Source organism: Amblyomma mixtum, chromosome 1 (genome assembly GCF_055824585.1).
Source record: "Amblyomma mixtum isolate Tamu chromosome 1, ASM5582458v1, whole genome shotgun sequence".
Classification (NCBI taxonomy): domain Eukaryota; kingdom Metazoa; phylum Arthropoda; class Arachnida; order Ixodida; family Ixodidae; genus Amblyomma; species Amblyomma mixtum.
This window is the reverse complement of record NC_143012.1, coordinates 272,166,068-272,193,883: the sequence shown is the minus strand read 5'-3', so window position 1 is coordinate 272,193,883 and position 27,816 is coordinate 272,166,068. Positions and strand designations below refer to the sequence as shown.

The window sequence follows — 27,816 nt, the reverse complement described above, 5'->3', positions numbered from 1 at the left end:
AGGCTTCGTAGGCAGCATCTGCGGAGCGAATATGGTGGCAATTTTTCGTGGAAACTCGAGTTCTCTTGTTTGCGTTTCATTTGTTGCTGACAGTGCATGAACAACTGCAAGAGCGCGGCACAGATGAAGAAAAAGACCACCGCACAGAAGAATTTACAACGCGTCGCCAACAGCAGGTTATGCTCGCAACGGACTTATGAATGATTCTTTGCTGCTTTTATAAGGCAGGAATTTCACGGCAACGTTTGAGATGCGGGCTACGGTGGGACCGACGCTTCAAACACGAGTTCAACTTATTAGAAGCAGTAGAGCGCAGTTCCGTGCAGACTAGCGCAGTTTGGGGCTCAGCACAAAATTGCTTATGCTTCACACAAGGAAATCGAAGAGGCGGATAGATTATTATAAGCATATGAAAACAGCTGAGAGAAGCAATGCGGCGCCTGTGGAATGTGTGCTTGGTAATTTAAACTGACAGGGGACGAGATGTCTTTATTGGTTGCGTCATCTTCCACGTTGACGCTTATGCAGGTTCTTCGCTGACCGGGAGCGCTAGCCCTTGCTTTGTCAGAACATGAAGCTGAACGTGTCGAGGCTATGGAAATTATGAACGTATCAAACTTATCGATAATTTATCGAACTCAGCTTTTCGAATACACCTCTTCATTAGAGTGACAGGTAAGACCTGTAGTGGTACCATCTTCATCATGTCCGATATTTGCTTGATTTCTACGTCCCAGGCATAGACGTTAAGAATACAAGGACATTGTGACCATACAAGGAAAAGCGTTGCGCGGGAAGATTTATCGCTGGCTCATTAGCTCTGTTCTTCGTGAAGCCCATTAGACACTTTTTTTTTTTTTCACTTCAAAGGTATATGTTAAAAAATGTGCCTTCTTATTCAGTAATCCCGAGCCTTTACTGCAGCACTATTCAATAAAAACAAAATGAACAAACATTCTATGGATCACTTCCTTTACTCCGCGTTATTTGGTGTGCGCAGTGCCTTCAGATCCAACGATAAAAATACAAGAGAAAACGTACACTGCTTCAAGTGGGAAAATGGTGAAACGAAAGTATTTTCGGACTGAAGTCTGAGACATATGAGCATTTCGCGATATGTTGAGTCCTTAACTTGAGGCATTTGAGTAACTTCCTGCGAAGAAATGCGAAAAAGTTGAATGCTGTGCTTGAAAAAAATCTGAACTGTTTCCCTGCGCACCAAATTAACTTTCGTCGGCCGGAAAATTTTCGCTGAATGCAACGGCATGGAATATTGACTCTCGTGGGACCTCGAATTTATGCGTGACCCTTATTCAGGGCAGGTGCTCATAAATCTGCGCAGTTCTTTTTACATACATTCATCCTTTCCCTGTACCGTCAGATTTTGTTTCTTCTAGTATCTGGTTGAACACTGACACGTAGCTGAAATGCATGTTTCATTTTTCCCTGTAATTCCGAAGTTACGCTCACGCGCAAGGACAGATTTATTCGAACCAGAACCGGAAATACTCTCCACTCGAACCACTTTTGTTCCCTAACATGTCGCGTGATTCTGCTTCACTGGAGCTTAAAGCTTTAAAAAAGGGATTAGACCCTGATTGTAGCGACGACGAAAGCGCTGACTATCCGGAAGGTGTGCGCTTCGAAGCAGGTGAAAGGAGCGGCGCGTTCACGACAACAGACACGGCAGGTGCACACATGATTGACACTGAACGCCTCTCGTACTTGATGTCACCAAAATGTATACAGCGGCCTTTATTTGGGCAAAGCGCATGGAACGCCTGCGCTGACCACTGGACAGGCCGACATGTGTGGGCTTCAGAAGACTGGCTTCCTCTCGAAAGAGCCCTCGGACCGCCGGTCGTACGCGTCCAGCAGGTCGTCGCCGTACCTGTCTCGGATCCAGGCTAGCACCGCATCCTGTCAGTAAATACAGAATAAAAAGATTCAGCACGTTATGGCGTCTGTCTTACAACAGGGGTTCGAGAGCGACTCGTTTGAGACGACAGCCCGGGAACGATACAGAGAAAGAACTTTTTGTGACGCGGCACTAATTGTCGAGAATATCCGGAGACATCCGGGCTGGTCGCGTAGTGTAGGCAGCGCGCCTGAAACGCTTACACGAAAAGCCAATCAAGCATATTTATCCTACCCACAAGTTTTGAAACTACTTCTCTCTAATGGCTCCGGTTGGTTTTGCAAGGAATCCTCACACTCACTTGCGACAGCTGGCGAAAGAGCATATATGCGAAAACATAATGTGAATTGTGGAACATCTAACTATTGTCACTAGTGGTGACTGCTGTCCGGCGAACAGGAAAACCGCGAGAATGGTTTCTAAATGAAACTCTTTATTTGGGCTGACTTGCGCCCGCAAAGAACTGAATCACTCGGCGGCGGCGTAGCAACAAGCGCGCTCGGCGGTCGTCGATCAGAATGCCCGCCGCTCGCTGCAGCGCTCCATTTAAAGCCGGCAAGGAAACTTCGAGATAACAGGTCAAAAGTAACTACAGTAATCTGGAAAAACGTAGATACAGTTCTGCACGGCTATGATCAATCGAGATTATTCCGGTCGCTTCTCGCGTCACGAACAAAAATGATAACGTCCCGTTTCTGCGGCCTTGAGCGCGAACGAACAGACACTACAATGATACGTTGCACTATGATTAGAAGCCAGCTCCTAACGTACTGTAGCCGTAAATTTGTGTATATGCCCAGGGGCTGCTGGAAACCAAATCTGGAACGCAGATTCGATAATTTGTAGAAAAGCTTCTGATCCCAGCAAGGATTATTGAGGTTGCTTTGGACTAAAAAGTATATGGTGTGATCTTAAAATGGCGAGAAGGTAAGTGTTGAAGCGGCCGTGTTTATTTTCTAACGACTTAAAGAACGTTACTGCGCTGCAACAGGGACAAGGACTAAGCGCGTTAGGAACATGTCCTTTTTTTCCCTACGCAGTTAGTCCTTGTCCCTGTTGCAGCGCCGTAACGTTCTTGCAGCTGTGAGCCAGTACCAACTTGCTGCTTTACGACTTGTTTATTTGCGCAGAAAACAGCGCTTCGTTACTGTGTGTTTCTTTCCAAGACACGAGGTAAGCATTAACCTAAAGTTTCAGGCACATGAAGACGAAAGTGAACGGTTTCCTTCAAAAGGCTCCCTGCAAAAAGACGCAATGAAGAATGAAACAAAAGTAGAAAAGGTAATGCTATTCAAAGTGTTCGGAGTGTGGTGAAGAAGTGATGGCGTTGAGAGTGGTCCGCTCATCTACGTGGGATTTGACTTCAAACCACCGACGCAAGCATCCAGAAATAGCAGCGCGAGTCCTCTCAGAAAGCGTGAGCCTATTCTCAAGCAATACCCATAGAAGAGTGCGCTTGTTTGCTAATTGAAAGGACTCGGTTAAGTTCGACTACTCGTAGCGTGAGTTTAGCGGACTGACCGGCGTTTTCTGCCCGTTCTTCGGTTCGTCGTCGTCGCCGCTGTACAGTTCCTTCAGAGACATGGGCTCACCCCTGCGAGGAAAGACACGAGAAGCAGTGCACAAGCTCTTTAAGTGGCAGATTACGCAATATTGGCAAATGAGAGTCCCTTTCCGCACCATTACAGCACAAACCCAGTAATACAGACGCTTCTTGCAGAAGCGGAGTAAGGAGGCATTTTACACAGAAAACCCTGTTTCCAGCAGAACGCTTATGAGGATTCCACGCAGATTGTGGCACTGCGGCATCTTTCTGATTTTTCTGGCCAAAAAACGGAAAATGCCCCGGAACTTTCATCGATGAACTTTTTTTTTCGAAATAAGTAGAACGATTTCATGCTGAGATCTGGATCCAAAGGGGAACCCTTTGTTTGCTAACACGAAGTCAGTATATTTAGTGACGTAAGAAATTAGGCAAGCATCCTTCGGGACAGTTCCCTTACGGGCGAAATGCATGTCTGAGTGAGAGAGAGAAAATGTGCCTATTCACAAACAAAGGCCAGCCGGAGCTACTATTGCCTGACCTGCTGGTCTTCACTGGGAAGGGACTGTGATGGGTGGCTGTGTGGACAGAAGAGAGGCTCGAATATACACGACTCACGCGACATGAATATGACCAGCACGTAATGCGTCCTGCTAACAGCAAGAAGTCACTATTTAAAGGCGCATACTTTTCGAGGTATACGTACTTGTTGTATGGCACGTAAGAGCGCTTGGCACTGATACCCCGGCACTTGTAGTAGAAGGGGTACTTCCTGAAAAACAAAAAAAAGAAGAAAACAGTCACCACTGCGGATTTTACATCGTACAAAAAAAAAAAGAAGAAAAGAAGCAAGGTGAAACAACTAAAAACGTCTTTACTGCCCCTTAAATCAGAACAGCAACGCATTTGCGATCAGAGGCGATTTCAAACCGACGTACTTTTCGGCTGCATAATTACTAATTAGCAATTAACGCTTTCATAGGTAGCATACAATGGGACTTCGGAAAGAACAAACGGGCATGCTCATCACTCCTTTTTTTCTCGGACACGTATCAGAAGAATCGACTGTTGGGCGAGTTGCTGACTGGAGGATACAAGGCACAAGAGTGCACAGGATGAACGAACGCGAACAAGGCGCTTACTGCAACTGTAGTTTATTGCGCGAGCCCGCCTTGTATAGAAAGGTTCATGGAAAAAGCAAACAGGCGCACAAACAAAACACACGCATGACACGCATGTTTTATGGGACGATAGCTGTGTCGATATCGATTCGCACGCTCGGCCAAATATACACGTTCTTTTTCAGTCAAAGATACACGATTCCTGTCCTTTTTTATGCCTAGTAACGCCACGTGCATCGCAAAACTTGGGAGCGCAATCTTGGCACCCTCTGCAGTGCGCAGCTAGGTGGCCTTTGATGGCTACTTTTTGCACCTCGTTATGATGCTCAAGCAAGCGTTCATTAAAACATATTCCACTTTGTCCGATATACTCTTATCAATACTGTACAATAAAATATACAAATCAATACTGTAGACAACGCCTTTCAAGGGTTCACGGTGTTTTATGGGGCAGCGCTTTGGTGTTGCCTCTTCGGAATTTACCTTCGCGCACAGTCTACCGAGTTTTACAGATGCAGAGAACAGAACTTCCACGCCAATCCTGCTAGCAAACTTCCTCAGGTTGTGGCTGACACCATGCATGTACGGAAGGACGACTGTCTTCTTGTTGAAACAAGTTTCAGGGAAGGGAGTCCGATCAACATCAACATGACATCAACACATGACCACAACCTGAGGAAGGTAAATTCCGAAGAGGCATCGCCTAAGCGCTGTCCCATAAAACACCGCGAGGCCGCCTCGGTGGCTCAGTGGTTATGGCACTCGGCTTCGGTCCCGAAAGACGCGGGTTCGATCACGGCCGCGGCGGTCGAATTTCGATGGGGGCGAAATTCTAGAGGCCCGTGTACTGTGCGATGTCAGTGCACGTTAAAGAACCCCCAGGAGGTCGAAATTTCCGGGGCCCTTCACTACGTTGTCCCTCATAGCCCGAGTTGCTTTGGGACCTTGAGCCCCCATAAATTAAACTAATAAAACACCGCGAACCTTTTGTACCGCGGTAGGTAGGAGTTTTATACAGTATTGATTTGTCTTACGGAAAAGAGTATATCAGAAAAACAGGAAGATTATTTAATCAGCTCTTGCATGAGCATCATAACGACATGCAAAAAGTAGCCATAAAAGGACACCTTGCCGCGCACCGCAAAGGGTGCCAAGATTGCATTCCCAAGTTTACCGATGCACGTGTGTTCGTAGGCATAAAGAAAAGGGCACCAGAGAAATCGTTGAGGCTTTCCTAATCAAATAAGCAGGTGTTTTATGTGTGAACACCCCTTCTGTACCTTTGACAGAAAAAAGAACTTGTATATTTCACTGAGCGAGCGAATCGATATCGACACAGCTATCGTCCAAGTCATGCGTGTGTTTTGTTTGTGTGCCTGTTTGCTCTTTCCTTCCACCTTTTTATAAAAGGCGAGCTCATGCAATAAACTACTGATGCAGTAAGCACCTTGTCCATGTTCGTTCGCCCTGTTAACTCTTGCGCTTTGTATAACCGAGAACACGTATCTAACGCAGCCTCTGCGCCTCTAAGCTGTCGAGAGGAGCGTCTGCATCAACGCGCTGAGGTCTGCAGGCGAACGCACCGCAAAAATACCGCAAATGCCGGTGGCGTACCGGGGACGGGGTATTCAAGAAGTGCCAAACTTTCCAGAGTGGTGGTGTGAGGACGCACGAAATTTCCCAGACAGATCACTTTTCTGCTTGATAGTCTGGCCAATTTCGTCCACAATTTTCTTTCTTCCCACTGACAAGGCGCTACAGAGACGCCATGGAGCGCATCCATTAACGCTGCTTTGCGCCTCTGTGTAAATGCGCATACGTGTCGGCAGCCCCACTCTCGTCAGTCAGTGTGCACTATCATAGCAGCGGCGGTCCTAAGGGGGGAGGGCAGAGGAAGCGATGCCCCCCCCCCCCCCCTCCCCTTCCTCCCTTAAAAGCCTTTGCACATTTTCCTGAACGTCCGTTTTCGGGATCTCATACGGCGAGATGTCATTTTTGACGTAGAAATGGAAACTTTTTCGTCTGTGATGCGTCAAGTAGTCTCCTACTTTGTACGTTCATCGTGTTAGCCGCTGCCTTATTTCACACAATTCTACGTTCTACAGGTTTATTTATTTATTTTAGTACCTCAAAGATCCCAAACAAGGGACATTACATGAGGGGCTGTACAGAAATATCAACAAAAAATGAACATATTCTGTACACTGCCAACATCAAGGTTCAAAAGACAAATGAAACAGGCAAACAGCTCAGAAAATAAAAATTCAAAACACTCAAATGCTTTCGAATACAAAAAAAAAACAAGACAAGAATAAAAGACAGGAAGAAGCGCTGGATGGTGGGTAAGAATTCAATAACGGTTTAGAGAAGAGTAAAAACCGCATAGTAGAACAAAGTGCAATAAGTAAACGTTAGAGAGGAAAGGTACACGAAAACAACGGTTAGAGAACAGTAAAAACCACATAGTGGAAAAAGTGCAATAGGTAAATGTTAGAGAAGAAAGGTACACGAAAACGTACAATGTGTCTAGAGATTTAAGCTTATCTTTGAATGCAAGCGTGTCTTATATTATTGCAGCGGCATTGGGAAGGCCGTTCCAATCTTTTGCTGTTCGGATGAAGAAATACTGCGCAAATTTTTGTGTTTTTGGGCAAGGGTATGACACCTGTTGACTGTTTTTGTGACGAGCTGAAAACAGGGAGTGTTTTGTGACGCAGATGCTTAACGGAAATGAATAGTAAAAACGATGAAAAAGAACTAAACTGGCTAGTTTTCGACGGTGCTTTAATAATGGCAAGTTTGATCGGTTCTTCAGATCGGTTACACTTGCGTAGGATGAATAATTGGAATGAACAAATCTAATGGCGTGATTTTGATAGTTTCTATGTTCTCAGAAAGGTATTCTTCATGTTGGTTCCAAATGGCGGCTGCATATTATAATTTAAGGCGCATCAATGTGGTGTAGGCTAGTAATTTTACTTGTGCTGGGGCAAACTTCATTGAGCGTTGAAGATAGTCATGGGATCGGCTGGATGCTGCAGTGATGTGGTTGATGTGCGTTGACCCCGTAAGATAGTTAGACAGGTGTAATCCAAGATATTTGTATGCTTTAGTAGCATGTAAATGAGAACCGCAGGTAAAGTAGCTATGTGGTATTAAGTTGGAGTGTCTATGGAAATGCATGACCTTGCACTTCGCAATATTTAAAGACATTTGCCATTTTTCACACCACTTTCCTACTGCTAGTAAGTCACATTGTAAGCTAGTACTGTCTTACAACGGCATTAGTTATACAACAGGTTGGTAGTGATACGAGTGCAATTCGTACGTGACTGTCAAAATATCGTGGTCCTGCCGTGCCCTCACAGTTATTTTGCGCTTCATGACTGGCACTATCATTCAATTTGAAGTATTGTGAGATAAATATATATTCTTTCTTTCTTTATTCAATACTGCAAACCTTATACAGGTCCAAGCAGGGTGGGTAAAATGACAAACAAAATAATAATAACAAAGTTAGTAAACATCAAAGTGTGGCGAAAGGCAATAAAGAATCATTCCAGTCCGTTACTGTGCGAGAAAAAAATGAAAACTTGAATAAATCTGTTCGTGCAAAATACGGCGTCAGAGAATTAGGAAAGAAAGAAAGTCCCCCCCCCCCCAACCCTAGAATCAATCGCTGGGGCCGCCACTGTGTCATAGTCAATACTTCAGGCGCATAGATGGGCTAAAATGTCAGAGGTGGAAGAACAACTTTTCTGTTTGCTTTTCTATAGAGTGCGTCATGCTGGCAAAGCATCCCCGCGTCTGCAGCTTCGAATGGAGAGATAATGTTCTTGTAAACCTCTCGCTGAAGCAGCAATCGCATGGAAAATACACACTCTGTCGCCTTCAATTTTTTTGACAAAAGTGCCACAAAACAAGTCTTCCTCGGATTAGTGACAGGCGTATTTCAGGACGCCAAACTGCGGACGCACAGGTTAGAGCTACTGTTTCTTCCTAGAGATTTTTGAGTCCCGATCAATTTTACGCACTTCGCGCAAAATCTTACCTTTTAATTTTCTTGTGCAAAACATTTCCTTCTCCCTCCCCGAAAAGAAGAAAGCAAAAGTAAACATGATATGGTCACCTTCTGGCAACAATGGAAGAGATTTCCTTGGTTGAGTAGTAGCAGCATTGGTTAGGGGTAGAGCAAATTTTGACCGGGGAAGGATATTCTTTAAGTTTGTCCGCTTTATTATTGGTATCGTTATTTTATTGTTAAGCGATGGAATTGAAATACGTTAACCTCAAATGAAACATTTGAATGGCTTCTTTCCCAGGACCACTCATCCTTTCGACAATAAACCGACGGCTGGGGTTAGTTGGTATAACATTTTGAGCAGTGGGTAGCGCTAACTTTGACGAACAGCTTGGGACAGGGACAGAGAGCGCTCGTTTTGTTTGTCAACTCTCTGTCCCTGTCCCAAGTCGTTCGTCAAAGTTAGCGCTACCCACTGCCAAAAAATCCTTTCGATGCAGATCTGATCAGCGGCAAGGCCTTCCCGGCCTCGGTGCAATTGGAGGCACGCCGTCGTAAGGCCCTTACACGTTACAGCACGGGACTTGCTCCACAAGATGAATCCCAAGGGCACGCACCTGGCCGCCAGCACGCTTTTGGTGTCGTTTATTATTCCATGATGGCATGCTTCTGTGGCGCCGTCAGCAACACTCGAGGGCACCGGGAATTTGGATTTGCATCTTCCCATTCAATCAAGTAAAAGGTTTGAGGTAATTAATAGTGTGACGTCATCATGCTATCACGTGGCCTCGAATTTTCTGCGTGATCGTGAATTTGGTATGACATCATCACTACCATCTGCGTTATCCTCCTGCATCTCATTTGCCTTCATTCATGTTTGTTAATTGTCATTAATGATTTATTTCAATTAGCTTTGCACGTTAAAGAACCCCAGGTGGTCGAAATTTCCGGAGCCCTCCACTACGGCGTCTCTCATAGCCTTAGTCGCTTTGGGACGTTAAACCCCATAAACCAAACCAAACCTAACTAATTAATGACATATCATCAATCTTCATCACTACATATTACACCGTTCATTAATTTATTACTCAATTGCATTAGAATCCCACATTGAAGATGTGTCGCCATAGCGCGGACACATTTTGCCGACACATTTGGCAACACGTTTTACGGACATGATCTTAAGATTGTGCAATCTAACGCTTTCGCATCAATAATGAACTCTTGAAGGAACATCTATTGACCCCTCCCCATTTTAAGAAGTTGCTCCGAAACGCGTTAACTGGGATCGCCCAAGCCATCCAATGTGCGCACACAGCTGCGACCGAGTACCGGAGTGAAATTCTGGGCGTACCCGCACATAAGCCCGCCGCAAACAATGGCGTAAAGCCGTTTTTGTCGCACTATAGCGAAGCCGCGAGACGCGTAATACCCGCACACGCGCAGGAAAATCAAACAAGTAGTGACCGGCGCGCATTGGTTTCGTGACAAGACTGTTACCCGACGCCGCCAATACGCGGCGGCCACCTCGCCGGCGCGTTCTGCCTCTTCCCCTCCTATGCGCCCTCTAAAAACCAATCTTGATACTTGTCCGTCAACAAAAGCCCCTCTGAGAAATCGACATTCTCTTTAGAGGGCCCCGGGCTGCGAGGGTGAGAGTTGGATCGGCGGCTCCTAGGCGGCTCTGCGCAAACGAAAAATAGAACAGTACAAATCAAAACTAAAATGAACAGAAAGAAAATGCCAAACACGAAGCGGCAAGCGGGGGGCCGTTGCCTCTGCGGTAGCCGCAAGTTCGTATGCGGCAGGTGCGCTTCGATGCCTCCGGAAACTAGGAAAGAAAGGGGGCGGGACGGGGTAACGAGTTCTCGACGCCACTGCTGTCGCCGGCTTCACGCCAACGCACGGAGCATGGACAACGTCTTCTTCGCCGTAGACCGCAAGGAGGAGGGAAAGGTCCGGAATGTGGCCTTGGAGAATTCGGCGACAGCTGCGTCCTTTGAATATCAATTTCTTTGTAAATGAAGTCAAGCTGTCGCTACCTTTGTGCCTCCTCCTTCGGTGGCTCCGCACGTGACATACTCCGAAATACAAGTCATCGCATGCACGCGTTAACATATGCTTCTTTTCAGCTACGCTTGTAGCTCCCGCAGGCGCGCACAGACTCCTCCTGCGCCCTGCCCTTTATATGTTTATTTCGAGACACCTCCCTGTCTTTCTTGCTTATCGCTGCTCGTTTTCTGCTTCTCGTTTCCACACTGAGCACGCGTATGGGTTGCGCGGGGCGGAATAGAAAGCAGGTTTATGTGAACTGCGGCCACAGATAGAGTAGGTGTCTTGTGGTACGTTTCGTTTGTCGCGAAATACCACGGGCACAAAAACTGAATCGAAAAAATCCCCCCCTCCTCTATTTTTTTTTTTCTCATGGCCTTCTTTTCTGTCTTCTGCCGGGCCTGACAATTGAAAGCGCGATTTTCTAGAGTGTTGCCACTTGACTCGAGATGCCATTGTCCTCCGAAGAAAGGTTGCACGATGCCCCTGGCGTCAGCAACGCCAATGCGATTCTTGCGTTCGTTAGGAGCGTTCCATTTTCGAAAACTCCCCAAAACTATTTTTTTTTTCTCTGACTCGAACGCGCATCCTTCAACTCCCGAGCAAGGCCAATTTCCTCAACCCTGTCTTGAACGGACCGCACTGTTTCACAGCAAGCTAAACCGCCTTTATTCGGCACACAAAGGAAATTGCATAGCATTGCATTCGGAGCAGCTTCAACGAACGCGCCAGTTACTTTTTTAGGCAGGAGAAGCAAGACGAACAGGGGATGTCTCGAACGGAGCTAAAAAAACTCACTTCGTGCAGCGCCATTTTATGGTTTGGTTTATGGGGGCTTAACGTCCCAAAGCAAATCAGGCTATGAGGAATGCCGTAGTGAAGGACTCCAGAAATTTCGACCACCTGGGGTCTTTAACGTGCACTGACAATGCACAACACACGGGCCTCTAGAATTTCGCCTCCATCGAAATTAGACCACTGCGGCCGGGATCGAACCCGCGACTTTCTGGTCAGCAGCCAACGCCATAGCCACTGCAGCGCCATATTAGAGCGTGGGGCTGGAACCTCCCGTATAGTTCGCCCGAATACACGTTTGTGAAACAAGAGGTGCTTCAATACTGAGAGATGAAGCGGAGAGAGAGAGACAAAATATTTATATATTGCTCATAGAGTCTTGGGAGTAATCATGGGCGGTGTCCCTAGTCCAGGACTATTGCGGCTGCTGCGGCAGCTTGGGCCCGTTCGACCAGTGAAAGCTGACCGCCGGGTCTCCAGCTGGACAGTGCTACCCTCCACGGCTGCGGCGTGGCATTGTGTATGACTAGGACTGCAGGGTTGTGTTGGCATCCCCGTACAGGAGTGGTGTAGTGTGGCTGCCTATCCACACCATGGGCATGCGGGCCTGTGTGTAGTGGGGTGTATCTTGTTTAGAATAAATAAGCATGGATATGTGTTTGCTTGTAACTGTCTCCAGGTCACACTCTGCTCTTTAGTGAGTTCGCTATTGGGTGGGGGATACTATGATCCCCCTTAGACCCCTAAGGTGCTTCAGGATGTCGCCGTACGTTTTGGCAGCGCATCCAGCGCATCAGCCGTCGTTCGGTTAGTATGTCCTCGAGCGATGGCGTCCGCTGCGTGGTTCCCGGCCAGGTCGGCAAGTCCCGGTACCCACATGGCAGAATATTTTTCCTCGCTTGAGCCACCTTGGCTTCGAACGCGGAGAGCATTCTTGCCAATTCTGCCTCGCAGGAAGTTCCGACAGGCAGTCTGTGAGTCCGAGATAATTACCAAGGATTCGCCTCTTCTGTTGGCTTCGGCGACTGCGAGAGCAATCGCAGTTTCCTCTGTTTCAGTACCGCTTATGGAGACGCTGGCTAGCTCCTTGTGGGCGTAGTCTGCAATGACGGATTCTTTTTTGCCAGAGATGCGCTGTTCTATCGCCTCAGCCATCGCTTCTCTCCTGCCTCGGTGCAGTTGTAGGTGCATCTGCTTAGGGATGGGTAGGACTGTGTAGGTCGATCTGATGTCGTCTGGTACGTCCTCCGTCTCTTGAATCTTCTTGTAGCTGTCAGAGTAGCTTAGTCGTCTGAGTAAGGCCCTGCCCGTGGTGCTATGTAGAAATCGTTGTTTCTGAGCGATGAGTAGCGCTTCCTGATGCTCTAGGTATGTGTTGGAGACTCCGAGGCACATTAATTTACGCTTAGCTGTTCTCAGAGGTAGACCCAGCGCCGTCTTATATGCCTTCCGAAGCACAGCCTTTACCTGCTCGACCTCTTGGGATGTAAAGACTTGGTACGGTAGGCGTCACGCGGCTCTACTGACAACTAGAGCTTGTATCAGTGTGACCGTGTCCTCCTCCTTGAAATCTCGTCTTCTGTTGGCTACCCAGGTTATGATCCAAGTTACTTGGACTGTACAGTAGGAGAGGAGTCTGAGCGCGTAGCCGACTCTGTGGTTGAATTGTAGCCACATGCCCAGGATCCATAGGAATATCCTGCCCGTCAAGAAGAATGTTGAGTCGGAGGTTCTCCTTGTCGTATCTACGTGAGTGGACGCGTATAACTTCGGACTTTTCTGCTGAGCAGGACAGACCGCATTCCCTGGCGCACTGGCTAATGCAGGTCACGGCTTCTTGGAGTTGGTCGTTTTTTTTCCCTCGACGGATACCTCGTTTGACCACATCGTGATATCGTCAGCGTACATGGCGTGGCTGATGTCTTCGATGCGGTCGAGTCTTTCAGGCAGCCCTGGCATAGCCATATTGAAGAGGAGAGGGGAGATCACTGAGCCTTGCGGGATGCCTTTATTGGGCATTGCAAGCTTGTCCGACCTCAGTCTCCTACTCCAATGGTTGCTCCGACGGTCCTTTAGGAAGGCTCTAATCTTCTTGCCGCTGCCTAGCCGACTTAGCCCCGTCAAGACAGTGTCATGGTTGACGTTGTCAAAGGCTCGTTTGTGGTCTATGGCTACCACAATATTCTCGCCAAACTTGGGCATGTTAAGGCTTCTTCTTTAGGTTTGGTTTATGGGGGTTTTACGTCCCAAAGCGACTAAGGCTATGAGAGACGCCGTAGTGGAGGGCTCCGGAAATTTCGACCACCTGGGGTTCTTTAACGTGCACTGACATCGCACAGTACACAGGCCTCTAGAATTTCTCCTCCAAAGAAATTCCAGCCGCCGCGGCCGGGATCGAACCCGCGTCTTTTGGGTTAGCAGCCGAGCACCATAACCACTCAGCCACCGCGGCGGCGGCTTCTTCTTTAAGTAGTGGGAGGATAACTTGCGTCGGCAGGTGTGCTTGCAAGCCGAACATGGTTTTGAGTAGAAGGTCCTTGTTCTCGAGGCAGTGCTGCAGTCTGATTAGCCCGATTCTTTCATAGAGCTTCCCTAGACCCGATGTCAAGGAGATGGATCTGAGGTTGTCTACGTCTGGTTCCTTTCTCGGCTTAGAGATCATTACGATGTCCGCAGACCTCTACTCCTGGGGTACTGTTCCTGCTTCCGAAAGTTCATTTAGGTACTTGGTTACGCTACTTATCTGGCTTGGTCTCTGGTTCCGCATGATTGCATTACCAGTGCCGTCCCCTCCTGGTGTTGTGTTTTTTGTTGCCATGCTGACTGCGGCGTAGACCTCTTCAGTGATGGATATATTTAGTTTACAGTTTTCCGGGCCTTTGTATTCTGCTTTGCTACCAGGATAGCCGGTTGCTTCAATACCGGTCAGTATAATATTAAGCAGGAGGGCTGCATCGTCACCCTCGAAGGTGCGGGTGATGCATTGCAAGGTCTTGCTGATTTCAGACTTGGACTTAATGAAATCAATCATGTGACTGAGCAGGCCCCATGTTTTGGCAAGTATTTCGAGAATTATTTCGGGATAATACCACTGTGTCGGCAGGGTAAAGGAGCTGCAGGGAGTAAGAAACGAACATTCGTTAGCTTGGGCGTTTAAAAGCGAAATATAATGTAAAAGAAGGATATAATAGCAAAGAGGCTCATCACAACGTACTCGTAAAGTGCTGTGTATATTGTCAGGGATTAATACGCCAAGCTTCGTTTACTTCCTTGGAGGAAGCATACATGTGCCATTGTTGTCCATACCGTAAATGCCCGCTACACTCGTTCACCGTTTGTATCTAAATACCTTAATGGAATGAAAAATTTATGCACGAATGCACCGAAATTGCTTCCGGTAAGGGCAATTGAAGTGAGCAATATTCGGCCACAGAGTTATTTCATATTATTTGAAAACTGTGCAGCTAGATGTGGCGGAAAGTAGGATGGACAAGGATGAGAGCAAGTAAGCTCGTTCCTTGTTTCACAGAAGTTGTGTTCGAAATGCCGCTAAAATATAATCGATCGCATATGGTCCAGATGTGCGTATGACTTTTAATGAAGTATGCGTGAGTGAGTGAGTGAGTGAGTGAGTGAGTGAGTGAGTGAGTGAGTGAGTGAGTGAGTGAGTGAGTGAGTGAGTGAGTGAGTGCATAACTTAATTGCTGTAAGAAAGCATTTTTCTTAGCAGTTGCTTCTCGTCGTGGAGCCTTCAGCGCTAGTTGGCGCGCCTGTATTCCGGGGCTCCACTTGCTCCCGACGCCCGTAGAGCACGCTGTACCAGACCTCGTTGGTCTTCACGGCGGTCGCTGGCCAGCATTAGATTTCATTGCTCCGCAGTATAGGGTTTTGTATCATTTGTACCAAGTCAATCTTTTGGCACGCCCCTGTTATGTTATCCATCGCGGGTCTTTCCTGGATATACCGTGGGTTTAATTATGTTCCCAATATACAGGCTCGGCTACGTCCCAGTCCGGAGTTTTCTCCATATACCAGCCTCTTCCTTATGTGACAGAGCGGATCTCCGCCTCGCCCCTCTGTAATGTTCAAGGATCGTCGCAAGCACACCGTGGTCACAAGGCACCGGTGTAGGTTCCTCGGGGTCGGACGGCCCGGGCGCTCGGTACCGTACGTGTGCTCGAGCTACCCTTTCCGCAACTTGGTTCCCCATCATCCCCGCATGTCTCGTCACCCATATAAGACTGTGCTGCATAGGCCTAAGTTCTCCTTAAGTGTTTTCGATCTCATCCCCAAGCAGCACAGGCAATCGGCCCAATATTGCAAATGGATGGTCTCATTCTGGTCCTTTGTAGGACCGACCTTGGTCAATAGGCTTCTAATGTTGGGCCAATTACCCGTGCTGCTTTGGTCACAAGTCGCCTTTAGGAGTACGCGCATTGCTACCTAATGCACCTTACCGTCCCTGAAATTCCGGCAAGCCATTTTAGAGTCGGTTAGAAATGTTTGACAATGTATGCTGAAACCGCAGCCCTTCCATCTGCCACAGCCTCACAGCCTCAGAGGTGGCCTCGTTTATTTTAAACCGATTCATCCTTCGTCACGGCGCACCTCGCAAACTGCTGAGCGACAGAGGCCGTGTCTTCTTGTCGGATGTTGTTAAAGCACTGCTCACCAAGTGCAATATAATTCATCGAACCACCTCCGCATATCATCCGCAAACCAACGCTCTCACCGAGCGCTTTAATCGTACCCTCGGTGACATGTTGTCTATGTATGTCTCTTCAGACCAAACTGGGATCTTGTCCTTCCGTATGTAACCTACGCGTACAATACCGCAACGCAGTCCACTACCGGCTTTTCTCCTTTCTCCTTTACGGCCGTCACCCTTCTGCTACCATCGACACCATTCTCCCGCACCAACCCGATGCTTCCGAGTATACACCTCTTTCCGAAGCCGCCAGGCACGCCGAAGACTGCCGCCGCATCGCGCGTGCTCTCACGACTGCCACCCAGTGCAGAGAGAAATCCCGCCACGACCTCAGTCAAACAACGCCACACTTCGCCAACGGCTGCCTTGTGTGGCTCTGGATTCCGACGAATACTGCGGGCTTGTCATCAAAATTTCTTGCCAAGTACCATGGCCCATACCGTGTACTGGAGCGCACATCTCCAGTTAATTACACTGTAGAACCTCTCAACACATCTTCTGATCGCCGCCGCTGTGGACGCGAGACTGTTCACGTCCAGCGCCTCAAGCCATTCTACGACCCCGCCATCCTGCCTGCACCCTGAGTCGCCAGGTTGGCTCCTTTTTTGCCCGGGGGCAATTGTAAAGACGAAGACGAAACATTCTGTGTAGCGGCGGCAGTGCCATCGCTGCGCGTGCTTTGGGCTCGCTTTGGCTGACCGCAGACTGTTGCCGCCATGCTCCTGAGGTCCCAGTGCCTTTAATAAACCCCCGTCTTACATAGCGACTATCTTTTCTGAAAGCCTTCCGCCACCGCTAGAACCACGGCGACTTCTTTTGCTTCCGTTAGGGAGCAGTCTCTAATCGATGCGCTGGCAACCTCCTTGCGTGTCGAGTTGACCACCGTCGCAACTGCCTTCTGTCTGTCGTTTTCGTGTAGCTCCGTCCACGTACATCACTCCTCTCTCTTTCTCCAGGCTTCTTTCTAACCCTTTCACCCGAGCTTCGCGTCTGTCCGTGTGGAGCCGAGGGTCCATGTTTCTTGGCACCGGGGCTACTCTTATGTAATGTTGCCCATACCTTTGACTTCCCGCACCTGCCGCTCGCACCCTAACCATCTTAGGAGGGCCCTTCCAGTCATTCTTTGCGCGAGTCGCATTTGCTACACGTGGGCTTCCCTATGTTTTTCGAAAGCGTTTTTAGAAAGCGTTGTGCAACTCCAGAGCTAGGAACTTCTTCGTTGATGCCATTTCAGGGAGGCCCAGCGCCGTCCTATGCGCCGATCTTATCATGGCCTCTGCCCGCATCTTTTCCGATCGACTTAGAACCTGGTATAGGGTCGGCTATAGGTTGTCTTGCTTACCACCAGGCTCCTCACTAGCTAAGTTTCGAGAGCATGCTGCGTCTGTCAGTTCCACAGGCGCTGCGCACACTCCTGGGTACCATAGTTGTCTGTATCGGTTCGGTTCGGTGACACAAATATATTTGGAACGAATACAAAGGGAAACATTTTGGGGTTTAGCAGTACATGCGCGGGTCAGCAAGCATGTGTTAGCGTTCTTTCTTTGGCGCTTCTATAATAGTCTGTTCCATACATAGCGTTCAACGCTGCAAAACTAGAGCGCCTCTTCGCGCTGCTTATGCCCGCGCCCGAAAAGTAGTGCGCAATACGTGAACGTACGGACAAGGATCGATCGTTGTGACAAAGCTCGAATACCGGGACTGCCAACGTCCTGTGCTTCGGTTTACTTCTTACCACGTTCCCGTCCAGTCCATCATCGAGACCTCGAGAGTGCCTGCGGCAGAGTGATACACGGCTGGCACGCCTAGTCGCGCTGACTACACCAGACCAAAAGTGTAGTTCACTGTTAGTAAAAGTTATAACGAGAGGGTTCAATAACTGACGGCTTGTCATTTATTTGCAATGCCAAGCATGTCGTCGTATATGTTTTCGTCAAAAACCTCATCGAGGCTTCAAGAAGTACGAGTGATACGCGGTGGAGTGATTGGCTTTTGCGGACGCTCTACATGCTAAGTGTGAAATGGAGTGTAGATAAGTTTATTAGTGCGAAAGCACTATTCCGATGGCTAAACCCTGATCAAAATTTGGCGATGTTTGTCCGAAGTGAAAGAAATAATGAAAAATAAATCAAATAAATATCTGCGACTGAGATTCGAACTCGCGGCGGCCCGAAAAAATCAGCTTCTGGCCACTGTGCGAGAGCACTAGGCTATCGCCGCTTTCTTTCTTTCTTTCGGGGTATTTATTCCACATGGTTATGTACAGAAAGAATATATATACATATATATGTGTGCGTGTATATACACAAAAAAAATAAACTGTTTACAGAGCAGTTAGGTAGGCGCTATGTGGCCCAAACATGATAGAAAAGGCAACAGAACTAAAAGGCCGGCGAGGATATACAGCGCATCAGAAGAAGATACCAATCCGGTAAAAAGTCCAATTCTTTGTAAACGTCCGTTACCTGCAGTAAAATTCGGCTAAAATGAATTCTGGGCGAAACAACAGGTTAAACGTTGCGGTCTTGCATGAGGGTTTCGTGTCAGGGTGGGAAACAACAAGGCAGCGCACACTGTAGGAATTTAGGAGAAAATCTTTCTGTAGCGTCCTCTGCAACACATCCCAAAACAAAATCGTGTCTTTGCAGTCTATAAAACAATGTTCAAATGTTTCAGGCACATTGCACAAGCGCCAGTTTACAGAAGACACAAAAATATTTTTCCTATCGAGCCACGTGTTGACAGGTGGAGTTTCGGTGTGTAATTTATTGAAAAATGTCTTGGTGCAGGGAGAAATTGCTATTTTACGCACTGGCTTTAACACATCATGACCCATGAGCCCAAAGCAGGCAGAATGATACAATGGGGGCTTGAAGAGCGTCGTTATGAAATCCCTGTACAGATTTTTGCGCGAAACAGAATATAAACGCTCATTTGAAAACCGAACTGTCAAAAAACGCACGGAGGCATAAACTTCCTGCATAAAGCTTAGTAAACGGGGGCGTTCAGTAAAATTGGAAGAAACTACTAAGTTCGGATGTAGAGTCATGAAGTTAACCTGCAAGAATGCTTTAATATCGGATGTGAACAATCACGAAAAAAAGAAGAAACGGGCAACCAACTGTCTCACATACAGGTGCTCTAGGCCCAGTCATCCTGCACAAACAGTCCTGAAAAGGTTATCACGCCGCGTGGGCTCAAGTTTGAAAGACCAAATAAACGTCGCAAATATACGATGAAAACGCGGTATGTAATGTCTGGCGAGTGAAGGACCTGGGGTACGTAATAAATTCTTGTTGCCAGAAAGGTTTTGCAAGCCTGGGCTCGACCAAAAATTGAAAGCCGATGCGGGACAAACGTCTGAGCATAACTCTCAACGGCCGGAACTCGCTCTCTCCAGTAAAGCGCACTTGATTTGAAGGCATGAAGTGGAACACCAAGATATCTAGGAGGCACACAAGACCATTCTATTCCAGTGTACAGGGGCGGAGTTGTGCCCCATGAACCAAACCATAGGCCAGGACTTTTGGAGCGATTCATTTGAGCACCAGAAACGATTCCAAACTGATCTATCGCGGACAACACGTCGTCAATGCTGGGCTTGTCAATGCAGAAAAATTCAAGATCGTCAGTATATGCTAGCAATTTGACTTCATTACCCAAAATAGGGAACCCTTGAATGCTACTGTTACGCAAAACATTCAAACAAAGGGGTTCCAGGTAAAGAGCAAAAAAGCAGAGGAGACATCGGACAGCCTTTCTTCATGGAAGAGCGGATTGGCACAGGGTTCGAGAGCTGGCCATTAATGATTAATGGTGTTGAACAGCTGCTGTAGCAAAGTTGCACCCCTTTAAGTACAGTAGACCCCACGTTTGCTCCCTCTAGAAGTGAGAACAGAAATGAATGGCGAACACGGTCATGATGCTTTCGCAAGGTCGATCTGAAGCAGAGCAAGCTGCTCATGAGAGCTGGAGGAATATTCAAGAATTGTACGCGCAGTGTGAACATTACAATGAATGGAGCGGCCTCTCAAACCGCATGTCTGGTGAGATCCAATTCATTCCGACATTGCGAATTGCAGGCGATTTAATAAGACTTTAGCAAAAATTTTGTAATCCACATTTGCCAATGTAGTGGGCCTATAACCTTCGGAGCGCAGTTTTCCTTCATCAGTAGTTTTCGGAATTAGCACTGTGTGGCTTTTTGTAAAAGACTGAGGAAGGGCTCCTATATCGAACCCTACCGTGAAGACCCGCAGTAGGACCGGAGAGAGAGTAGATTTAAAAGCTTTGTCAAATTCGGCTCAAATTCCCTCAGGACCAGGCGTTTTTGAGACTGGTAACTGAGCGACTGCATCTGCTACCTCTTCCTGCTTGAAAGAGCTGCTAATAACCTAATAACAGAACAACCGCCTTCTGACTAAGGGCTCACTAAGCTGTTGAAATGCGTCAAAATTTCCGAATTATGCGCATCAGGAGAAGCACTAAACAAGTCCGTGTAATAATCCACAAATACGGATATCACCTCATTTGTGCTGGTCACTAGTTTGCCATTGGACATCATCCCCGAAATGAACTTTGCAGTCGCATGACGGCGCTCATCAAGCAAAGCCTGTCGTGTCGGATGCTCACATTGCAAATCACGCTTGGTATGAGATGGAATACGGGCACCCCTGTAGCGTTCTGCATCAAATCTTTGTAACTCACTTTTGAGACTAGCAAATTCATCCGTATGTAAGCCGGGTGCTCCGCATTCGAATTCATACAGGTTGTACAAATTTTTCCTGAGTGTCTGCTCCTTATATTCTCTGATCACTGTATGGTGGTTTCTCGCCTCGGAGGCAGTGATTGTTCAAAATCTAGGCCGAAATGGGCGCTTCGGAAGCTGAAATCATCAGTAATTAATGATGAAGAATTTGTCATTCGTGTCCGCTCGCAACTGGAATCCCGTTTCTCGAGCAAGATGCCGGTGTTCGCCGCTTGGGAAATGTTTAAGCAGGACGTGCCTGCTACAGCTATAGAAATTGGTTCCGTGAGGTAGTTTTACAGGACTATAGGCTATCGCCGCAAATTGAACACGCCTCGTGTTAACCTGCAACACACTCTCACACTGCGCATTGCTCACCGTCGTCTTCATCAACTAATTCTACTATCAAACTAATATTAACGCTTCCAGCTACGTGGTGCTAGTGACAGAGATATGTGCGCTGCATGCGCTGACGTGGACGACGTTGTGGCAGGAACACGACACTAGAGCGACACGCACTGTGTTCGCCAACATTGCTGCCGAAACGCGGCACGAGAGCGTAGGCCGCCGGCATATTGTACATTGGGTAAATTGGCATAGACGATGCAAAATTTGAGGTCGAGCATAATTGGCACCCTGGGTCAGTGGACACTTGAACCACGCTTTCAGATACGTGGCGGCGATGTCCACCAGCAAAAAACTATAAAAAGCGATAAAAAGGGAGGCCTAGACAGCACCTGAGCAATGCTGAGGGCCGACCAGCTATACTACTATTAACTACTTCAGTTCGTACAACTCCGGAAGCTGCACATTTGCGACAGGGAAGAAAACTCTACTTGTCCTTTCCGGCACAATAAAAGACGCATGCCAAAAACCAGAACCAATGATGGTAAACAAACAGTTCCTTATCAAATGGCTTCGATTCTTAATAAACTTGAAGGTAACTTGAATTTCACATCTAGTATTAGCACATTCAAAAAGCACATTAAAGGGGTGGAGACACCAAATTTTGAAGCTATAAAAAGCCTGCTATGGGATTCCTATGTATGCAAGGGCAGTCACAGCCAGGTGTTGGACGCAACAAACGTTTAAAAAATATTTTAATTCGGTTCCAAAGATTACCTAAATGCTCACTCTCACGATCTAGACCCATCGCTAGCGCCATCAACCATGACGTCACAAGGGGTGTAGAAAAATAAAGTTTTAGTGACGTCATACCAAAATACAGTGACGTACGATGAGCGGGCACAGCCGCGTGAGCGCAGTCGACGCACCAGCGAGCCGCGTTTGCTGCTAACCGCCACTCGCTCGGTTTGCGGCGCGCCGTTGCGAACAGCGTCGCAACGTCCGATTGCAGCTCGTTGCCTGCGTCCGGCCTGCTAGATGTCAACGGCGGGCCGCTCGCGGCAACAACGACGGGAAGCGGCAGCCAATGCGAGCGCGGAGAGCGGCAGCGTCATGATGACATAGGGTGCACTCCTTGGAGCCGGGCGGCCTGCGCCAGTCTTCGTGCAAACGCCGGCATCTGAAGAACGCGATAGTATTGTTTGTTCACGTTCATAGCAAACCCTGGGATATATGAATATCAAAAATGCATCGTTTCTGACGATCGTTGGCAAATACTGAGTTCCTGGTAGAAGTGATGACTGCGATGCAAGCAAATTTCATCCCATAGCCGGTTTTGTGCTGCTGCTACCTGGTGCGGTTCGCCTGCCGTCTGCTAGCTCTGTTGCTGAAGACGTCGTGGAAATCGAGCATATCTTTTATTATGGGACGAGTTCACAGTAAAGGGGTGCCGAGCGGAGCACGTTTCTGAGCGCTGGCCAGTCCCGAAGCACCCTCAGCTGCGGAGTCGATATGCGAAAGCAGCTAGGCCTAGCGACGACTAGGGCAGTCTGGGACCAGCGCGCAGGTCGTCGGCCGGCGTTGCCGCAGGCAGTGTCGCTGCCGAAAGATCCACTTTTAGCACAGTCATGCTGTCGTATCTCGAATCTAGAAAGCATCCTTTCTGGTAGCATGGCTGTTTTGTATTTTCTTGTGCGGACGTGAAGTACGCCGAGTCTGCCGGCCGGTAGGTCAGCCTGGATACCGTCTGCCGACGTCATAAAAGCGAGCTAAAGAGTGTTCTTGACGTAAATAATAAACCATGGGACAAGAAATGTGAAAAAAGTGTCATTTTTGAGGATCGCTGACCAATACTGAGCTGCTAGTAGAGGTAACAACTGTGATATGAGCAAATTTCTCACAACCGCGCTATAGCAGCTGCCGCTGGCGCGACATCGGGGTCCGGCTCGCCTGGCGCCCGCTAGCTCCGCTGCCGAAGGCGTGCAGGAGATTGACCATACTATTATTTTATTGTGAGATGATTCTGTTAACACTACAGCTATTTGTGAAAAGTAGGCCTTTTATTATAGCGCAGGCGACTTCCGAAGCGCCGGCCGCTTGCTAAACAGGCTATAGGCCTAGCGACGACCACGGCAGCCAGGCAGCAGCAGAGCTCGTCGCCCGGAGCGCCCGCGAGCGGTGCCGTTGCCGAAAGCTCCCAACATAAGCAGACATGCTTTGTCGCTGCTCGAGTATAGCTGGCAGTTCTGATAACAAGGCGATCTTGTCTTTTCTTGTGATATTTGTACACCATCCCAAGCAGCGCTCAGGTACTGCTGCACGGCAGCGAAGTGTGACACCGGTTGTGGGCGCAGCTTGGGTAGAGCGGCGCAGCGATGCTTACTGGCATTTTGCAAAGTGTTTCGCATCCTCACGCGAACCCGCGAAGGCGATATTAGCGTGCGAACAAAAAAAAAAATCGATGTCCTCACTCGTTGGAATCAGATCTGTCAGAATCCGAGCTGCTGGGACTAGACGTGCAGTTGTTTGTTTTCATATGCGCTGGTCAGCACGTGTGTGAGAAAGCAGACGATGCAGCAGTAGGTGCGTCACAACTTTTGTGGGCCCACGTGACCAAGCGAAGCAGTTGATCTTCCCCCTCTGTGACGTCACTGTACAACTCGGCGTTCCGAAACCGAAACCGAAAATCGTTCGCCTAAAAATGCTATAATAAATTATTCACTGTGAATATATGAATCTTTTGAGTGTGTATCATGCTTCCTGGAGCCATAAGAAACGTTTGAAACTAAGAACGCGCGAACCACAAATTTGGTGTCTCCACCCCTTTAAAGATGTCCTAATAATATCAGGTGTTTTGTACGGGGAGTGACGAGTACTTATGACATGCATACACAGGATGTATCCTTCTCTTGTACCATGGTTTTTCACTTTATTTTTGTTATAAGTGTCCTTCAATGTATTGTATACTGAACAAAATCTCTGTATAATATCCTTGCATATTATTGTACATATCATATTGTGTTAATGTTGTGATTATAATGACATAATTTACCCACATTTGTTTTAATTATGTGACTTACCTTCTTGTTATGCTCAAATTTGTATTGCACTTCCGTCGACTGCAGAGGGACAGAGGCCTCGTCAGGCGCCACAGCCTTTAGCCTCTGCCCCTGCAGCAGATGCTGTAACTGCTCTGCTGAAATAAATCTTTTAAATTTCAAAAAGTTGAGAAATATGGGCATTAACTCATTAACACCGTCGCGTCATATCATTAAGGCGGAGCTTAAGAGTCCCCTCTATCTTTTTATAGTGTTCCAAGTAATCCTTGCAAAAACTTATACTATCATGATTTGTTATAATTTTCCATCTGGAACGCCATTCTTGGATAGTGTGAATCCCCAGAAGTTATAATGTGTCTGTGCATGCTTCTACGCGTCACAATTCTATTCATTGGATGTGTTCGCCTCTCTGAACTCTGTGATTGTCCAGCAGGACTATTCGTCACAAATCGGTCAGAAACCTTTCAACTCATTATTGTTACGTGCCTATCTCTCCAGGGCAGCGTACGGACAGTTGTGAAGGCATCGAAGGAACAATTTCTGCGTTCCACCAGCTTGCGCGTCAGACAGGAGCTTTTCTTTTTCCCTCTCGCTTACCTATTTTGACAAAAGGAAAAGAAATGGAAGCCAAGGCGCGCAGAGTCTATTCTTGGTTGTGTTCCGCCGGCGGGCGCAATCTCGCGGCCATCAATTTTATTCAGCCGGACGACGTCGACCACATGGGAAAACTTTCGGTCCTGCTCCCTTTTTTGCCGCCCTGATACCTTTTTCTTCCTCTTCCCTCCTCGCCCGCTTCAGCAAGGCTCCACACAACCGGTATAACCGGCTATAGCGCGCTTCCATTAGTATCGGTAATTTAACCGTTCACTGTAACGGAAGTTCGGATATAGTGAACTTTAATTTAAGACAGGTGTTCAGGAGCGCCAGCATGAACTGCCGCGTTGCTTCGCGGTGCGGGGAGATTCATTTGTCTGAACAAATCCGGCAAAACAAAGTTCGTTCAGACGCTAGACTGCAATATCTCGAGCAGCGTAAATCAACAGCTGCACGGCTGAGGTTTGTCCATTCCCTTCTCGGCCTTCGAATCTCTGGATGCGTCTTACGTGCATATCATTCCTCCAGAAGCATGTACAATGAAAGGAACGCACAAATAAGGTGCCGTTTCAGTACAGGGATCGATCGGCACGGAATACGGCATACGGCACAGTACTGTTCCCGTTCTCGTCCTACAACCTGAGATAGGCGTTGCTGGCATTGTTCATACTAGCCCTTACAGACGCCGCACGCCATACCTTGAACGTTAAAAGAAGATCTTGAAATTACACGCAGGTCTCAACAAAGCCAATTAGTCCAGCGACTACAAACACTAGCTGTTACATCCTGAGGGAATGTACACAATTTTGTCTCAAGCACCACAATGGTGAAGAACTGTAACTTTGAAAGAGGTCAGACAAGCACTCGAGAGATCCTAGGATCACCGTCTTCTTTTTTTTTTTTTGGTGATACACATGACGGCAGGAACCAAGAATAAAGTTATGTAATTGCCAGTGACCATGTTTGCCCACATAGCTGTGTCGAATAACATGCTGCCAAGCTCATTGTTTAGAGAAATATTTTTGTGTACGCTAGCTAATATAAAGTAAGCAGTCCAGTTGCGATAAGGTAAGCGCTAAATTTTCTTGAACCAAGGAAATCGCTGATAGCGGCTATGATAAGCTGTTGGCTACATACACAATCGAGTTCACACAAATGAACGTAGCTGTGAACAAAGCGCCCGGAAAGGCTAAAAAGAAGAGGAAGATTGAGGGCTAAGGCAAATAAAACGGTAATGAAAAGCGTTTCCCCTCATATACCAGCTGCACTCTCTTCCGTAGAGCGGAATATATTAAAGAAAACGCCTTACTTACGTGATATTAACGATTCATCACTTAATATGTGCGGGAAGCTTTTCTTTTTCTCTGAGTAATTTTCTAATGAACTCATGATTCTTGAAGTACTTTCTCGGGATCAGCGGATAAGTACACATAAAATTGCTTTTTGAGTGCGTACCCAATATACCTATGAATAAACTAAGTGCTTTACTTTATATTACTTGCACCTGTACCAGCAAAATGTTGGAACACCCTCGCAAAAATTTCAAAAAAAACCTAAGCTCGCGGACTTCTGATGACTGGCGCTTTCCACTCTCAGCACGTAAGCCGACATTCGCCTCGCGTTTTGCAGACTAAAGCAAGCTGGGGTTCAAGTTTTCAGCGCTGACAGCAGCACTACAAGATGAAAAAGATCAAAGCGGAAAATCTTTAAGCGTGTGGCGCAGTTCTTCGCGACTGCCCAAGCACTGTCGGTTGAATTTGCTGCCTTCCATTCGCCTGCCTTTCTCCGTTGCTGTCGCATGTGCTAGAGCACGCTTTACTTTTCTTATAAAAATTTGGTTTAGGTTACCTGATCAGTAGTTTATAGACAAACTCAGCAACGTCTCCTCTGCCGTAGCCACACCGCCACTCGCAAGCATTTTCACGAGCTTCGGCACAAGGGGCAACGATCTATAAGACACCATGAAACGTTTGCTTTATCGACGGTCCTAGTAGGCCATTTTTACAATTCGTTAAACTTGCTTCCCTAAGTAGCACTTTCCCCCACTAATGACGTCATTGATTTTCAATAAAACGAGGCTAAAGTGTTAAACGCGCTCGAAATACATCGACTATGCGAATTTCTTAAAGGGCACATCATCCATTGCGGGATTGTCGGAAAGATGAGGTTTTTTACTTGGTTTGGCTGGTGTTAGTTCTAAAACATCCCTACAACTACAGAAATACGCATTTCCGCAAGCAATATATTGAAACGAAGCACCCTTTGACAATCAGCATGTCCTGTATTAAAATATACTTACTGTACATTGCATTAGATGAGCAGAAAAGCAGACAGGTGTAAATGGGCACCAGTTTTGTCCATGGTGAGATATGGCTTTATCTTCATGTCGCGAAGTATAGCGCACGCCGAAAACAACACATTGCGTTGAACAGACGCACTTTTAAGATGAGAGGAGAGAGCCAAATTCTGTTCGACCAGACAGGAAAGTGCGTACATACTCGTAGGTACGGTGACCAGGGTTTAGTAGGGAGAGGTTAGCGAGAATAGCTCCGTGCGAGACGCTGTCAAATGCTTCAGTTAAATCAAGCCCTTGAATAGCCTTTGAGCCCGCTCTGGAAGAGGGGCACAGTATCTCTCGAGAGAGCTGGAGCATAATGTCTTGCGTAGAGAAATTCGAGCATAAGCCAATCATGGTAGGAGATAGTTATCTTCAACGTAATGATTAAGACAGTTGAGAATGACGTGCTCCATCAGTTTCCCAGCACAGGAAGTGAAGGAGATTGGGCGGAGGTGTTCGAGAGCTAGTCGCTTGTCTGGCTTCGGTATGAAAGTCACGCGTGCATGTTTCCATGCTTCGGGGATTTTGCCCTCTCTCCAGCAATCATTCATAACAGCAGTGAGGGCCTCTATGGA

The 27,816-nt window shown here is 47.4% G+C and overlaps 1 protein-coding gene across 2 annotated transcripts in view; it reads right to left on the bottom strand.

The window, feature by feature from the left end:
* Positions 1–1,722: 1,722 nt before the first annotated feature.
* LOC149371692 (uncharacterized) overlaps positions 1,723–27,816 on the bottom strand; it is a 137,689-nt gene continuing 111,595 nt past the window's right edge. For both annotated transcript variants that reach the window (XM_089565933.1, XM_089565932.1), the window contains exons 3-5: positions 4,168–4,233; positions 3,440–3,512; positions 1,723–1,920 (exon numbers count right to left, since the gene is read on the bottom strand). In XM_089565933.1, coding sequence (XP_089422059.1) covers positions 1,819–1,920; positions 3,440–3,512; positions 4,168–4,233 — 241 coding nt within the window. In that variant the 3' untranslated portion in view covers positions 1,723–1,818. The remainder of the gene's footprint in view (positions 1,921–3,439; positions 3,513–4,167; positions 4,234–27,816) is intronic.